This window comes from Anser cygnoides, chromosome 6 (genome assembly GCF_040182565.1).
Source record: "Anser cygnoides isolate HZ-2024a breed goose chromosome 6, Taihu_goose_T2T_genome, whole genome shotgun sequence".
Classification (NCBI taxonomy): Eukaryota; Metazoa; Chordata; class Aves; order Anseriformes; family Anatidae; genus Anser; species Anser cygnoides.
The window spans coordinates 7,057,201-7,074,835 of NC_089878.1; the positions used below are offsets into that span (position 1 = coordinate 7,057,201).

The 17,635-nt window shown below is 40.6% G+C and overlaps 1 protein-coding gene across 1 annotated transcript in view; it reads right to left on the bottom strand.

Moving 5' to 3' along the window:
• Positions 1–17,635, bottom strand: part of FAM171B (family with sequence similarity 171 member B) — a 37,799-nt gene that overhangs the window by 7,449 nt on the left and 12,715 nt on the right. The window contains exons 2-7 of the mRNA XM_048058315.2: positions 7,045–7,278; positions 6,259–6,351; positions 5,713–5,871; positions 3,750–3,917; positions 1,059–1,175; positions 121–244 (exon numbers count right to left, since the gene is read on the bottom strand). Coding sequence (XP_047914272.1) covers positions 121–244; positions 1,059–1,175; positions 3,750–3,917; positions 5,713–5,871; positions 6,259–6,351; positions 7,045–7,278 — 895 coding nt within the window. The remainder of the gene's footprint in view (positions 1–120; positions 245–1,058; positions 1,176–3,749; positions 3,918–5,712; positions 5,872–6,258; positions 6,352–7,044; positions 7,279–17,635) is intronic.

A 17,635-nucleotide genomic window follows, 5' to 3' on the forward strand; every position in this document is an offset into this window, starting at 1 on the left:
AAAAACATTCATAACTTCTTTTAAATTATGTTAAGAAAACCAGTCTCAATATCAAGAAACTGTTTATCATCCTTAAATTACATTCATGCTGAACTTATTAAAGCCTCTCTTTTTGCTTACCTGCAGTAACAAAGAAGAACAGCAAAAAATCCAATGATAATGATAACAGTACCTCCCAATATGGCCGTAAGGAACACTGTGTGATAAGCTGTTATGTCCTTGGAAACTGCACTAATTATGGATTCTAGATTTTCAGATAGAAAACCAGACAAGAATTAGTCGTCAAAACCACGTAATTCTACTTGATACACAGAGCCGAAACTAACAGGTCATGTTCTACTTCTCCAGTCATTTTGTGTTCCTATAGCACTATGTTCATCTCTCCTCTTCACCTTGCTATTCCAGCAGACTAGAAAATACACAAACAGTAGTTACAATATAATGAATCTTCTAAGATTCATTTCAAATACTATAGACTTACCATGACATCCACTCAATGCCAGCCAAATGACATTTGTATCCACACTGACTTAGAAACAACATCTACGTTTTCCATTTAGTACTTTTGTTAGAAAGTGCTTTTCAGTGTTTTTTAATCTTGACATCACATTTCTCCTGTAAGAAGCTCTTAGTATGAATATGCAAGATCCAAATATGCAACAAGCCCACATAAAACAGGTTCCACTGGGACTTTTTACCTATGCCCAACTTTCTTGCATTTCTTTGTCATACATGATCCTCAACAATAAGGGACATAAGCCCACTGATTTTTAAGTTGCCATAGTCACAGTTCCCTTGAAGGGTTCTTGCAAGAGACAGCAATACTATAAACACCTACCTCCTAATGCTGCTGTGGGAAAGTCCAGGCTGCATTGAAAGTTCTAGGAAACACTTACATGCATGAAGGCACGCTATCAGAATTCAAACAAGCAAAAGTTATCCAACTGTTGAAATGTTATGTCATTTTCCCTTGCTACTGTTATACAAAACAATCTGACATCCTGATGATACATTGGTACTTGGGTTTTCAGTACTTTCTTTTACAGTTGTTGCAATACCTCTTGTTCCAGGCAGTGGAGCTGCTATCCAGTACCCTAATTGTTGAGCAGTGTATGTCCATACTAATTGTCCATTTGCTTCCTTTACCATTCCTAGACCACGGCTTACCCAAGCACCTGAAAAAGACAAAATATTGCACATGCCATGCAGCATTCCTCTGTATCTAAAATTGTCAGCAATCTAACTATGATCAAAAATAGAAGTTTACAGGAAAAATTAAACTTCTGTCCTACGTACCATGTGTTAGACAGCTTTAGCTAGACATGCAAACTTTCTCTTGATATTTTCAATGAAAATATCCCTGTGTGAACACTGAGTTTGAAACAAAGTAGCAAAATCAATTACTTCAATTAATTTCATAATACATTTTTTAAATTAATAAATGCCTTGCATAGATATGCCTGTAAATAATTTGGGAAAAAAAAAATAAAATCCTATTATATGAGCTTAAGCATGTATTAAGGCCAAGCCCCCAAATGAACAGGCAGGTAATTTAAACATATGAATAGAAGTTTAACATTAGCTCATACCACTTAGTGGGAAAGCAACATAATCTAATAAACTACAATGGGATAAACAGTGCTTGTCATGAATGTTCCCTTTCCTCCTTCCTCCCACAAGACAAGAACAGTTCAATTAGGCCAAGGAAGGTCTATTGTTAGGCCACAGATTCCACACCATCTGGGAGGCAATGCAAAACACAGGTCTTATGGTATGCCAGCTTCTACAGTTAATAAAGTATGCAGTAGAAGAGACAGAATTAAACCGTGTATTATTTGAATACATTTATTATGCGCCACCTGACATGGAAGCACTGATTCTTTATGACAAATTACCCAAGGACTTCAGAGTTCAAAAGTACATCTCAACATTTGCTGAGGGCATCTTGCATGCAAGATGGTCCATGCCAGAGCCTATTATTCAGTGTGGTGGTACCTCTCCATGCAGCTCAGATGGGGCCCTACTGCTACTCATGGGTGCTCTCCAATGTGTGCTGGAAAGCAGAGGTATTCAGCTCCCTCAGTTACCAGAACTCTGATTAAGGAATACCTTGCTAGTACTCAGTTACCTGAGAAACAAGTCATATTTTGTACATGTCAGACCAAAGGTAAAATAAAGGTATTTAAAAACAAACATGCAGAACAACGAATGCAGTTGCAAAACCCTACTGTAGAGGAGACGTGAGGAAGCAGAATGAAGTGGTAGCTGAAGTTTTGCCTGAAAGATCTCTCTCCTTGCTCCCAGCCCTTCCTGTTCTTTCCTCACCAAGCAGCAGCGAGGGCTCCAGGTTCCATAACAACATGACACTTTAGTCAGTGCCAATCACAAACAATTCACCTTTACAGAACCTCTACCAGAGAACAACCCCAAAGGTGAAAAGACAACTATTATTACTTTTTCTTGGTTTTGGGTTAGTGCATCACACTCTTGCTCTACCCCCAAAGACAACATGCCCAAGCAGGCACATCAAGTAGGCTCCTCAACACCCACATATGCAACTCACACGAGTTTATTTCTCATCTGCCCTGGTGCTGAAATGCAATACTTCCATCAGCTTTTTGTTTTAATAGCACCATTGACCTAGTTTTATTAGTTTTGTAAGTTAAAACAGCTCAGCATAGGTACAGATGACCACAGGAGCTGAAAAAGGTAGTTGCAGCAACGAGAATTTAAATCCCTTAATGCTATTTTACCATCACAGATTATGACTCTTACTTCGATAAAGAATGCTGTCTTTAATCACAACTTCCCTTTCTGAAGTCTTCCAGGTGTCTAGACAGATTTCATCTTTATGCCAAAACTTACTCTATATGCCATTTTTAATTAGCATGTTCTCATTTCAAATCAGTATTCTTTGGTTGTTCCTAATTAATATAATCATTTTATTTCTCAAATGTGTAAACAAGAATTCTTTAGAGTTGGTATCCCTTTCTCTACTTCCAATTATTAACAGCTTTTTACGTCGGTAAGGAGTAAGACTCTCTTACTTCTTCACTCACATATTTCAAGATGAATGTGTGATGGAAAGCGTAAGGTGCAAGGTACATGAGTACACTAACACACACGCACCTAACACACTTATTCCGCTTAGATGTCCTGTATGCAGCTCATTACTCTTGACTAAAATTAGACACGAAGGGATGACAAAAGAGGTTTACAATATCTAATCCCCAGCCTCCCACACACACTTAAAGAACTTCTTGATAACCCTTTGGTAACTCTTACCTCCCCCCTTCATTTCACTTTGTGAATTGTTTTTGTTGACTAAATGAACATTTTTTCCAGTTTTTATGTCAAAAGGATTTTGAGAACTATACCCTAGAAAACAAAGCATTCATGTTTTCAGTTCTGTTCTGCTGTCCTTTAAAAAGGCACAGAAATTCCACGCTTTAAGTTTGACACCTTACAAAATATATGTTCCTTGAATACTTAGTCTCCATGAAATCAAACATCAGTTACACTATGGATGTGTTCAACAGGAATGCTAATAAATTTTACCAAGGCTTTTGGAACTAATGAAAGGGGGCATGTCCCATTGAACAATTCAAGCTGGCCAATCAAACAAGCAACACAGACCCCCTAACAGAATTCACGACAGCTTACCACCACCACCCATACATTAGTGCAGTCAATGCTTCACAACAAAATACCATGCACCCAGAACTATAAAAAAAAATTAGCCTACTTACCACTTTTCATATCAAATGTCCATGCAGGTACAGCATCTCCTGATTTTACAGTATTTGTAGGCAGAGGAAGTGTAATCTGAATAGGACCATTTACTTTCAGCTCTTTCCCAGCCAAAAGAACATTTACACATATTGCAGCAAGAGGAGTCAATTCAATGCTTTTGAAACCTGAATTTGAGAAATATCTTGTCTGTAATTCTCTATTCACAGTGTACTTTTTAAAAAAATATTTACAATTAAGAAACTGTCCTCATAGTGAGAGGCAAGCACTCATCTGCACCGAGCTACACATTTCTATGTCACTAACTTGGTCAAACAAAATGAATATTTCTAGCATTTTAGATCTTGTACTTCAAGTGAAACACACTCATTTCTCTACCAAATCTGATAGAAAGGAACATACTTCTGACACAGAGATTCAGCACTGACTGCAGAACCAATGATTAGGCAAAACTTGGCTTGGGGTTGAAGAAAGAAAGGTTTATCATGTACTTTGATTTCAAAGTAGCTAGTCAATATGAAAATATATGATGAAAGACTATTTTTTTCATCCTTGCAATATATGCAACATTGAATCCAACTGAAGATATACTGCAAACATATAATTGCTACATTTCTCCTCTTAATCAAACAGTCCTCTTAATAAACTTTCCTGTAAGGATTAATTTTAACTGCCAAATTAGAAAGTTAACTGAATAGTTAATCTTGAAGCTTGTCAAAGCACTCAAAGCCAGCTGCATATACAAAGCTTACAGTGCAGCTTTTAAGTTCTTCCTTTGTTTTCCTTGCATTTGCAATTATTTCAGAGTCCACAATATGACAAGATATAGAAAAAAAAAGAAAAGAAAAGAAACTGAATCAGTAAGTACTAGAATACCATTAAATCTGTGCAAGCTGTTAGAAGCTGCTTGTGAGAAAACTCCTGGCACATCAGATATCAATTAGCTTCCACCTGCCCTAAAAGGAAGCCTATTCCTCTAGGAGCATATGAATAATTTAAAACACATGCTAGACAGACTGAAAGAAAAACCAATGAGGAGAAACACTGCTTATTTTCTTATGCTTTAAATTTAAAGAGGTGAAATATAGATGAGAATGGTTTTAAAATAGTCAAATCAATATTGAGGATATGTGATGATTGTAATTCAATGAAAATTGAAGAAGAGTTGGTTGAAATAAACCCACTAGTAGCTTCCTCATGCAATGCAATTAAATTAAGAGCCGCATGGCTTCAGACCCACTGGGAATAGAAAGAAAAGAACAAAAGAGACATGGAATTGTATACCATACAATCTGCCAGAGATTACTGTATTTATGTAAATAAGAAATAGCTAATAGAATGACGAATGCTGAAAGATCCAACTGCATCTCAGAGGAGTTACAACGACTAATGAAATCACTTACTGCTTCTCCTGTGAAACAGAATCACAGAAAGCATTACAACAACTGTGCTCTGTATACATACAGACTATTTGGTCTCAAACAGGTTTACACAGATTAACTGTCTATGAGCCAAAATATAGCTTCCATGCCATCTATATGCTAGGAGTAAAGCTCCAACAGCAAAGCAACAGAGTTCTAGTCAAAATGCAGAAAAGCATTGCTCAAGTCAGCTGCTGCAGTTCGACTGACTTCTTTAGGTTCCCTCAATTCACACACTGCCCATAACCGTATTTTAATGTGTTTATTAGACTAGTGATACAGTCTCATGAAATCCTAAACTTCTTGAAATGAAAGTAATACAGAAGCCTAATTATTGTGCATTAGAACTCCACAGCTGTACTTCAGCACTACATAGAACTATGGATACATAAATATGTAAAGCAGAATGAAGGAGTATTTCTGTGTAGTCACATATTATATTCTCATACTACATGGAACAAGTTAAAGGGTGACATGACTTCTCAGATGCATTATATTTAAAAAAATGTATTTAAGAATTTAAATAACATATTTACTATACCTGATCTATTTAGAAGTATTCCTGTTGTATAGAGAAAACTGTCCACTTTCAAAAACTGCTCTGGCACCGTCAGATAAGCTGTAACATTTGTAACATGGTGATTTGTTGGAAGCTTTATTAAAGATTTTTGAAACTGAACACTTGGTTGAGATTTGGCATCTGCAAAAGAGTAATATTTTGTCTTAACAATGGTAAAAAACACAACCACTGTTTTTTTACTGCCTAGAAATCCAATCAGCACAGCAATCTGTTTTCACCCACTTTCTCCAAGGTCATGTATTTCTAGTCCAGCATCTGTCACAAACATACAGTTAAACAAGTAACTGAAATTTTGACCCTGAGTAGATAAGCAATATCTATCTCTTCTTGTGGAAAATAGTGCTCAAGTAGCCACTGCCTAAGGGGCTTCTATTTCCATAGAAGATCAACAAATGCTGACAAATAACCCGTTCCAGAGAATATGAAGATGCTAATTTTGTTTTGTATGTGTACAGATTGTTATCACACAAGTTAGACATTTTTTTGGTCCACATACAATTAACTTACCAGACAATTTTCCAGTAATTAGAACAGTATCTTCAAACAGCCATATATTTGCTTGACTTTGTGGGAATAATGAAAGTGTCACAGACGAGTATACTGTGGAAAGTGATAATATCTGTTACACTGTGCAACTGAAAAAAAAAGACCCCATAAGCTCTCTGATTCTGAAAGAACAGGGAATAGAGCAGTTAAAAAAGGAGTACATGAAGACTGGATAAATAAATGAGTTCTGTTGTCCAGAGCAGAAATTTTGTTGGTTAGACCAGATGGCATATGCTGTATGTTTGCTAGTGTTGTGCACTTTCTATGGTATACGAGTGGCTAGAGTTATTAAGAGTCCACCTCTTTTTTGTTGTTGTTGTTATTTTCTTAACCTTTTTTAAGAGACTTAAAAAAAGGAAAACTTGTGAGGAAATGCTGCTGAAAAGAAGCTGTAAGGACTCAAAGCACTGACACTCCAGGAATCACTGGAGAAATGATGATTTTTGTCAGAAACAAAATATTTCATCAGCCCTTTGCTGAGTTTAAGTAAACAACTGCTGAGAACATGCCTGCGAAGTTGCAATATAACCTACTTAGTTAACAAGGACTACTATCAGTTTTACAACAGTATGAATTATTGACAAATCTATCAGGTCATTCACCCTTACATCTGTATTGACAGGCATCACCTCCCTTGACCAGCTTCAGTCATTTTCAGTTGGCACTAAGTACACAGACTGCTAAGAGAAAGAAATTTAATTACCAATAGACACAGTTTAATAATAGGACTATAAGAGGCTTACGTACTTGGCATTCTCCCAGTCTTCCAAGGCAAAGGTGTTAACATGTAGCCATCCTTGTATGATACGATAGTTAAACTTAATCCTAATTTGTAGGGAACTTTTATTAATACTGCTCCATTGTTTCCAGTAAGAGTAGAATTCGTCTTCGTGTAGTTAACAAACACTTCCACAACTGCTTGTCCCAGGTACTGGTGACTAATGATGTCATTTACTTGAACCTTTAGCATAAACACAGATCCTATTAAAAAAAGGAAAAAAGGAGGTCATGATATATTGTAACTAAGTTCTCATTTCATTACTTATTGCAGATCACCGAAATTACTGGTTTTCAAACTTTGTCACAATCTGGTAATAAAACTTAATAAAACCGGGAAGCACAAAACACCTAGCTAATGCATTCTAATGCTGCAAATGTTAGACTGTTGGTTACTTTACCCTTGAATGATTAAGTTAAGCTTTTCTTTGCGGAAGTGTGGTGAAAACGTACTTCATCTGGCCTCTTAGTAGCTCTTGTATTATGTGTGCAGATCTCTGTCAAAAAAAAGACTACCTTTGTTAAATTATTTTCTTTGATGGATATGCCGTAACCCCCCATATAACTAACCTAGAAATGAAAGTCTTTTCCTTTGTCCAACAGCTGTTTAGCCCTTAGCCTGAGACAGAGTACTAAGGAAGTCCAGTTACGGTAGCTGTTGCTATTAGAGAAATTGTTCCTTAACTCATGATAATTACCCAGCAGCTGCCTAGTTCTGGCCCAGGAGTGGTTATGTTAGGTGCTAGCAAACCGCTGCTCTTGCCATTTCCGCAGCTGGCTGGCGGATGCGGTGCCATGCCCTGGATTATGGTGCAGCTTGGGAAAAACACGCGCAGAGATGTCAAAGTGATGTATGAGCATGGCACAGCAGACCCCATTTAGAAGGAAGAGTGAAGAACTGCCAGAGCAGAATTGGTGAGCCTGTGGTTGTTGCGTAGAAAATGAAGAAAGAGGCAGATGCCCAGCCTATCTCCAGGCAGCCGGTACCCCTCCCGTCCCCCAGCCAACCACCCCACATTAATTGTCCAGCACGGTACGGAATACCCCTTTGGCCACTTGGGGTTAGCTGTCTTGCTTCTGTCCCCTCGCAGCTCCTGATGCGCCCCCAGCCTCCTCGCGCCCCCAGCCTCCTCGCTGACAGGGCAGTGTGAGAAGCTGAAAAGCCCTTGACTCAGTGTAAGCACTGCTCTGCAACAATCAAAACAAGTAGGAGACATTTCTTCTCAGAAAGAGCAGTCAGGCATTGGAAGGGGTTGCCCAGGGAAGTGGTGGCAGCACTGTCCCTGGGGGCGTTCAAGGGAAGGTTGGACCTGGTGCGTGGGGACATGGTTTAGAGGGTGACATTGGTCGCAGGGTGATTGTTGGACCAGATGATCTTGAAGGTCTTTTCTGACCTTAATGATTCTGTGTTACACTGATGAGAGGCTAGAGCCTGAGCTGGAAAACGTCATGTACAACATGTGGAACAAGGTAGATAAGGCTGCAATTTACTAGGTCCTGCATTTTTGCCACCTAACCTTACCCATAAAAGAGACCTAGAAGAAAGCTGGAGAGGGACTCTATCAGGGAGTGCAGCCATGGAACCAGGAATAATGGCTTTGAACAAATGGAGGGGAGATTTCGATTAGATGTGACGTGAGGAAGAAATTCTTTACTTGGAGCACAAAGCGCACATGGGAATTAGGGCTGAAGATGCACCTTGCTTCTGTTCTTTTCTGTAAAGAACAGAATGAAATTACCTAAAAACCAGTGTTAAAAATAAACCCAGTGGACAGGATGGGAGGTGCAGGGCAGTCCCTGTGGCCTAGGGACAGCCTTTCTCTCTGGCAAGCCAAATGGCCCAGGGGAGCCAGCCCTAGAAAAGGGCCCCTGAGCGCCCCCAACCCTCCTCCTTGTCCACGTGAGGGCATCTTCCAGGCCGCTCCCAACACAGCCGCCTTTGGCTGCGCGTGGGCCACTCCACCACAGAGGCTTGCTGAGGTCACCGTGGCCACCACTGCCCCGCCTTTGCTGCAGGCCCTATAAAACAGGCCCCCTGCAGCTGGCCCACCATTCGCTGAGCTTCTAGGCCCTCTGACTGCCAGCTTGTGCGGCAGGAAGGAGACTAGAAGAGCAAGGCGAGCAGCAGGCCTCCTTGGTGTGTGAGGACCGCCATGCAGTCCGGTGAAGCACCAAGAAGGAATGCACCTGAGCAGAAGGAGATGTGTCGTGGGCGGAGGGATAGCGCCGGTGGCACAAGAGACACCAGTGCCCAAGAGACCTCTGGCGCCCAGCCCACAGACAGATACATGCGGTACCATTGGCACAGGCCGGCCCCTCACACACCCAGCGACAGGGGGCTTGGGCCTAACCATAGGAGCAACGGTGACGTGGGGCGAAGGCGGGAGCATCAGACAGACAGCCGCGGGGAGCAGAGGTGTGCCCATAGTCCGGAGCACAGTGCGGGACCGTAAACCAGATGGCACCATCTGACCCATGCATGAAAATCAAGCCGAGAGTGGCATGGCACTGAGCTGTGGAACTGGACAACCCCCTGATTCAGCACCCTGGCCTGAGAACATTCCGGCCGGAAGGCATCCCGTTTGGGCAGTCCCAGACAAGGACTGGCTTAGCCTTCTGCCCAGCACCGTGGAGCCCATGGAGCTGGATCCACCAGATGTAGAGGAATGGATGGAAGCGGATCCACCTCTGCCGGAACAGACCTGGGACTACCGTGGCATGTCTTTGTGCTCTGCCATCCGAGAGCACCAACAACGTCGCAGGAGCGCTCGGCGAGCCCCCTACTCGTTGCTCAGGCTCCATCACAAGCATTAGCTTGGAGTCACCAAACACCACGGACATCCCGCAGGCTTGCCTGCAAGATGTCCTGGCAATAAACAGCTCTTGCTGATTCTCAGGGGTTGCGTGAGTGCTTCTTTTTTTTTGGGGGGAATGGGCTAAAGTTGTGCCAGGGGAGGTTTAGGCTGGATGTTAGGAAGCACTTCTTTACTGAAAGGGTTGTTAGGCATTGGAATGGGCTGCCCAGGGAAGTGGTTCAGTCACCATCCCTGGAGGTCTTTAAAAGACGGTTAGATGTAGAGCTTAGTGATATGGTTTAGTGGAGGACTTGTTAGTGTTAGGTCAGAGGTTGGACTAGGTGATCTTGGAGGTCTCTTCCAACCTAGGTGATTCTGTGATAATTTTTTAAACAAATCCTTGAGTTCATGCCTTAGCTGTTCATGCACTGAATGGTCAGTCTGTCTCACTGTAGGGTAAATTCTGGCCAAAGGGAGTTGTACTGATATGACCTTACCACAGAGAAGGAAGCAAAAAACCTTGAGATAGGGCATAAAGATGCCAGCGTATACTCAAGTTAACCAATACATTACTTGACCATTTAATAACAATAAGTAAAACCTCCCTAAATTAAGAAGTAATCCTTCCCATTCTGATTTAAATTTTGAAAAATGTAGATGTGACAATACGAGATTCAACATGCCTTCAACATGCCCTGTGATATCACTCTGATGCTGCAGCTGGGTTTGTTATCCAAGTGTAAACCTCAGCTCGGGTCTCACCTTTAGGGATGTACCCCTGTTTTTTTTTTTTTTAGAAAACACAGAACTGAAAATTTACAGACTGTGGAATAACATATTTCTTTCTACACGTGTAAAATGATCATAAATAACCAAATGCATTCATACACTACAACCATGTTTTAATCCATCTCCCACTGGATTTACCCTTCTGGTCTTGTTTTTGCCTTTCTGCACTGCAGCTTGTAGATAGCACTTGTCTCTTGCTAATTAGTCGGTCTGACATTCCTTTAGGATACCTAGTGTCTTGCAGAGATGATAATTACAGCAACAGAGCAGTATGCTGAAAATATTAAGTCCACTTGGATGATGTTCTTTAGATATACTGAATTACAGACAATTTCTCTCCCACCTAGATAGCAACTAAACTATTAGGGAAGCTTTTTCACAAAGAGCAGGTGCATTAAAGCAAACCAAACATAGAAACAATTCTACCGTACTTCCAGGGTGAAATAAAGTTTTCAGCATAAATCAAAATATTTACAGACCCCTATTAAAATAGGTTATGCCACAAAATATCATCGATTTCCCAACATTTTGATTACAGGCTTACTACTATTCAGTACCGCTGTGCTGCTACTACACAAATATTTTCATGAGCATTAATTATGAATATGCATTTCTATTTAGGCCAAATGCCACGCTATGTTTGCTTGAAATTTCTCTGCCTAAAATCACAGTTCAATTTCACTATGCTGCCTCCCTTATCATCAGGATTGACACCACGTCAAAAATTACTACCACTGACTTTGATTTACATCAGAAGACCTTGAAAAGCTGGCTGTACTCTACCAAAACAGTATGCATGTACAGAAGACATCCAAGTGAGGCCTCTTTGAAATGAGTACTTGCTTGTATCTATTGTATGCATGGAGCATGCCATATATTCAAACAAAGATGACCTGCACACAGAAGCTACCTTGGCCTCGGTTTATTACTATTTATCACATGTAGCAACACTCGGAACAGCTTTGGCAGCCTGATCCTCTGCAACATTATGAACTACATCTTCCAGTGCAAATTAGTATCTGCTTGCAAAGAAAGAAAACAAATGTACTCAAGCATATTTGACAGAATTAAACAACAAAAATTAGAATTTTTCTAAATCTTTTTTAGTCTTTTTTTTCTTATTCAGTGTTTCAGAAAGAAAGTTGTTCTTAATCTGTTGTTCATAAGGGATTTTTAAATCATCTAATGATTAGAAACATCATCATGTAAGCAAATTATGATTACTCAACAGATTTTTCAAGCAGTAGTCTATTTACAGATGTACTAGCAAGATTTCAGGGGTCTCCGAGACTTGGAAGACAGTTCATTTGCCCTTGCTAATGACTGTTGAAAAGGCCACTAAGTAGGGAAAACAGGCTGTGTACAATCTTGTACATCTTGTTGCCAGGGGCCTTTTGTTAAATGGTATTTTAAAAGAAAAATCAGTAGCATATAATTCAACCTCATACCAGTAGGAATGAATTTTGTTTGCCTGGAATAAACTGATATTTTTAACAGCTTGATTCAAGTCAGGAAAGAAAGATCCTAGAATTAACAGCTGAACTAAGCCACAAAAAAGAAAGTCTAGGACACACTCAAAATTCTGACACTGTCTTTTAATCATTTCACTCAATGCTTATTTTTCCATTTCCTGCTAATAACATAAAAAAATAATAAATGGAAACAGGGGTGTGGGGGAGTCATTACATTCCTCCTGCAGCCGTTAGCACGTGCAAAAATGGTTTCATGCAAGAACATTTCTTTTTCCTCATCTCTTCTGGTGCACCCAAAATAAAAACCCATTTTTCTAGAACCTTGTAGTTGAAAATAATGGAATGCAGAATTCTTTGGTACCAACAACAGTTTTCCTCCTCCCTCAGCCACCTTTCCCTGCTGTTCTGATGGAGCTGGTTGTACCGGAGCATCCTCCAGCAGCCCAGCTCTAACAGCCTAGCACAAAACAAAGCAATCCTATGGAGCTAAGAGCTCAGACTGCGTGCACTGGTGGTGTGACATCCCCAACTGAGGTCCACCGTTCCCAACCTGACATCCCTTGACCAACTCCCTTCTCCAGTCAGCTCCCTCAAATGCCTTGCACGCATTTAGTGTGCAAATTTATCAGACACATTTAATGCCACTGAGTTACTAATGATGCTATTTTAACACTGATGATCTCAGTTCCAAATAGAATTCTGGTTTTGCATTGGTTCCTCCCCTCTGTAAAAGATGTTCATGTACACAGCCTTGAGGGTACTTTTGAGTCTCAAATAAATCCTACCACAGTCCCCATGATATATTTTTTAATCTGATAGAACATACTGAACCAAGCGTTACAGACAAAAAGGGAACTGCTGCTTAACTGTTTCACAAAACCAAAGTTCATAAATTAAATGATTTCCAAAACTCCTGCTGTTTTCTGGTCACTACCACTTGCCACACACAAGTGGGTCAGCTATATCTCTGTATTAAACAGATTTGACAGAACCCCTACAGTTCGAAAAAAGAGCTCAGTCTGAGCTAATTTGGTTTGTGCTGCCTCCAAGGAATTGAGATTTGTCTCTTGGCAAGAGCATTGGAAGTGCCAGCTTACAAGACATTTAAACGTTTGCTGATAAGTGTTCACACAAACGTAGCTGTTACTTATATAAAAAGGAAACAATGCCTTCTACCACATCGAGCGTGTTTCTGAAATGGCCCAGCCAATAAAATAACATCTCACTTCCAGCAACATCATCCAGTGCCTGGAATTTGGCTTCCCATCTCTGTCCTAATTCCGAAATTGTATCATAGCACTGAGCCAAGGAGCTGCTTGGAACTGAAAGCTGGGTAGAAAATAAAACAGTGCAAAAAAAATCTGTCTTAATAATATTCCTGATTACCATGTTGTTAACTCCTTACCTGCGGATGTTATCTGGTCACTGGATTTATCCGTGGGGCTCTGCCATCCCAGTGCAGCCCCAGCCCTGCCGCCTTGGGCATGGAGTTAGTGGTGACCGCAGCCAGAGACGTGACACAGCTGCTCCTCCACCCTTACACATTTTGAGACCTGGACAAATTCCCTTTTCCTATTTACCACCAATTTCCTATAGGGAGAGAGCTTCCTAACCTCAAGGAAGGCCATTGCCCTTCTCAAGCAACTACCCTCCAATTAAGCTATTATCTTACGGGTTGTAAGAAACAAGAATGGCAGGTAAATTATTCATTAGGTCCTTTCTTAGGAGGAGACTTTTCTTTGCCTAGAGAATGTTTAAACTAGTGCCAACAAGTCCCCAAAAGGAATACACTTGAATGTGTGTTATGGAAACTACCTACAGTCTCATGCTCTCAGCTAACCAGAGACGTAAAGTGTGTGACGTGCAATTTGCTTGGCCTTAACTTCCTCAATAGTCTTTTTTTTACCTCTTATATTTGCACCCCCCCATACTTTTTGGCTTAAGATAATTAGGGATATGAAAGGTGCACTGATCTGTAAAGATGCTATCACATGTCCTAAGAACATCAGCCTTCGCTATCCATTGCAACACTTGATGTGCAGCACCACTGAAAAGACTCAATGAAATAACGTCCACAGTTAACACTCATCTCTGGCTTTAGTAAAAGGGTTATATAAAAACATCCTTTCTGCCCCAACGACAACTGACACTACTTAAAGTTTCCTTAAAAACACAATAATGACAGTGGCAATCTACAAAGGCACAGCTATAGACAGTAGAGGCCTGTTATACCCTTCAAGCTCATTACAAACCCACGTAGATGAAGGTGAGCTGTGGCAGCAGGTACCTGACCAACATGGTGCTGGAGCGAGCCCTCCCCACGGCAGCATGCCATCGGGCTGCGGGGAGCTTCTGTTCTTCAGTGCAGCACAACATGCCAATGGAGCACGGGTTTCACTGCCCCGCGTAGGGCGTTACGACGCCCTAACGGGTGAGCCCTAAACCCTGCCAGATATTTTATGGCTATATTCTGACCGCTACTGCCAGATAGTAGGATAAGCTCTCTGGCCAGTCTTCAGTTATGCTTCATAGCTATCAAGTAACCTACAAGGGTGATAAATAGCCTCTACATCCTAAATAGTCTTGGTTTGCTGTCAGCATACTTTTGGGCTTCCTTACTCCTAAGCCATCATCTATAGACCCTATACACAGATGGGCATGTATGTGTATAAGTCATTGTTAACTCTACACAAGTAATTTTACATATCCCCAGTTGGTAACATAATATTTAACCCAGTAACTAATTCTGTGATTCTTTACAAAATATGTTTACGTGCTATTTATGTGCTGCTCCTCTAATTTAAAATATTAGCATAAAACAGAAGAGAAATGGTTTCATTTCCCCAGATTTAGACGCTAACAACATACACACATAGGACAGCAAATACAATCTTCCTACCTGGCTTGACAACCAGCTGACCCCGTGGGGTTCGGGCACTCGGTACCAGACCAGAGGCTGTACCTGATCCCTGTTGGATTGCTGGCAAACGGCCACGGAGCAGCGAGGCAAGGAAGCTGCGTGTGTAAGGCCAGAGCTGGCTTATCACAGCATCAAGTCACCCGTGTTTCATGTGATCCTTAAGCAAAACAGCAGCACAATTACTCGAATTGTAAAGCAAGTGCCGGCCGCTTCTTGAGATAGGAAAAAGCAGCTACTGGTGTTTCACTGCCATGCACTCATGCTGCTTAACAGCGTTCCACTGCAGAGACATACAGACAACTGCTCCCAGGTGATGCAGAGACATCATTAAAAATAAATAAAGTAAATTGGTGCCCTGATCTAATCAACATCTGCTCCATTTGAACATGAACAGACAATTCCATGCAGGTAGCACCACAAAACCTACACTGTACTGTTCCATAGCTTAGCACTCCCTTCAGAAAATATTTTAATACAAAACTGAACAGGAAGATTTATATTGAAAAGAGCATCTCTGGCAAAAAAAAAAAAAACACGTATGCAGCGGTGCAGAAAACATGACTGATTTCCAAGGACAAAGCAGCAAAACGGGGGCTGGGAAAGTAGGACACCACAGTATTCACATTGCCCTATTTCTGGTCAACCAATTTCCACAGAAGCCATCAACAAAATCCCAATTATGAAGGAGCCAGGCCAGATCCTGAGGGGAACAGCAGTGCCTTTTACACAAAGAAAGGCATTTACATTCATTTTTACAGCAGATGGTTTAACCCATTCTAGTCAAACCTAGATGTTTTCAGCAAACATTGAATATTTAAGAGAGACTGTGAGAGAGAAACTAGAAAATATTAAATAGACTTACTTAAGTGGGGATTTGAAACCCTTAGACTACTTGGGTGAGCTTTTGCTAGTTAAGAAGTAAAACGTTCTGACTAAGGGTTTTTTCAAACATTCTTGTACATTTCCTTCAAATAATGCTTTTATTTCAGGTACAGAGAAATCCCCTGACTTCTACAAGACGTGCTGTTACAGGCACATGCAGACCCCAGTGCCCGAGCCCTTAAACATCTGCAAACCAGTAAGAAAAAAATGGAAGTTATTTACTGCAAGTTCATTCATGTCCACACATGCATTATCTCAGCGTATACTACAGCATTTACAATGCACTTCTTTCCACCTTACTAGAACAAACCAAAAATACTTCAGAAAACATTTGACTCGCTATCCTGACTAGTCAATTCCACATGAAGCCCAGGTTGCACCTCCTAAAACTACTAGAAAGGTTTGCTTTTAAGAGCTGTACAAACTGGCAGTGTAGGAGAGAGATAAATTCAACTGTAATCGCAAACAAATCATCTAATGCTTGTCAGCCATTCACTATTCCTATTTCTCCCTTCCTTCCATACCACCCTTTTGTCTGAGAACCTTGGCTCAGCCTCCCTCATCCCATCTTGGGATAATCTCTGGGATGACTCCCCATAATATTTTAGCCTGCGAGAACAATGACTATAAAAAAAAAGATCATCACTTTTCTTAACATGAGTTTTTGCCCGTTTCATCAGCTTAAAAAAAAAAAGTGACAAACATATTGCATAAAATCAGGCGCATTGAATCAGGACTGCCAGGATGCGTACTTCAAATGGAGACTACAAATCTCGCAGACTGAAAAATATCGCATCACCCAGGGCAAACTAGCCCGTGATCCACAGCAAGCTTCAAGGCACAAATAAATTAGTAGGCCAAGGAATAATTAATCATCTAGTTCAAAACTGACCATCTATTGAAATAGTGAAAAAACTGTTATATACCTTACAGGTAAGAATAAGGCCTACTGCCCTTCTAAAGGGCATTTTACTAACAAAGAATAAAAAGAAACAATCACACCGCTTAAGGAACAGGCTGTTTTCCTCAGCCATTCCTTCTTTTTTTCCAGCAGATATATTTATAGACTTAGCACCATATCTTCACAGAAGAATTAGCACTGAATTTTGTCAATGCTTTTACAAAAAAGTTACTCAAAGAATTCACACCAACAACAATTTTGTTTCACTTAGAAACTGGATAATTATTTTCCTTTCAAACCAACACATTCCTGTTTTATATTTAGGATGTGCATGTGCATACATAAACACCAGTCCTGGGCAAACAAGATGAAAGGAGGTTTAGCTGCTGTTAGGGGGTAGGGGTGTACTTTGTGTGTGTTTGTTTTTTTAAAGCAGGAGGGTAAGAAAATTACATAGCTTTCCAAATGAAAACGTTGTCCTCAAATACCAGTTCAAATTCATGCCTCAGTAGTACTTTGCCACTCATTTCCTAAGTGCCTAACAGTCATTAGGTCAGCGCAAATCAATGCTGATTTCCCTACAGCTTTTGGAACCGGTTCCTCCAAATTCAGAAGTAACTTAAAATAAAATGTAAATTTAATCAGGACTAAATAGGACCAGCATTCAAAGCTGGCAAACTTGAGCTATCACATTCTGATAGAGAATATACTTGCCTAGTGTGAGCTAATTCCTCAGAGAACTCGAAGAGTTTAGAACTTCCTAGTGATTTATCAAAACAGACATTACCTGACATTCCAGATG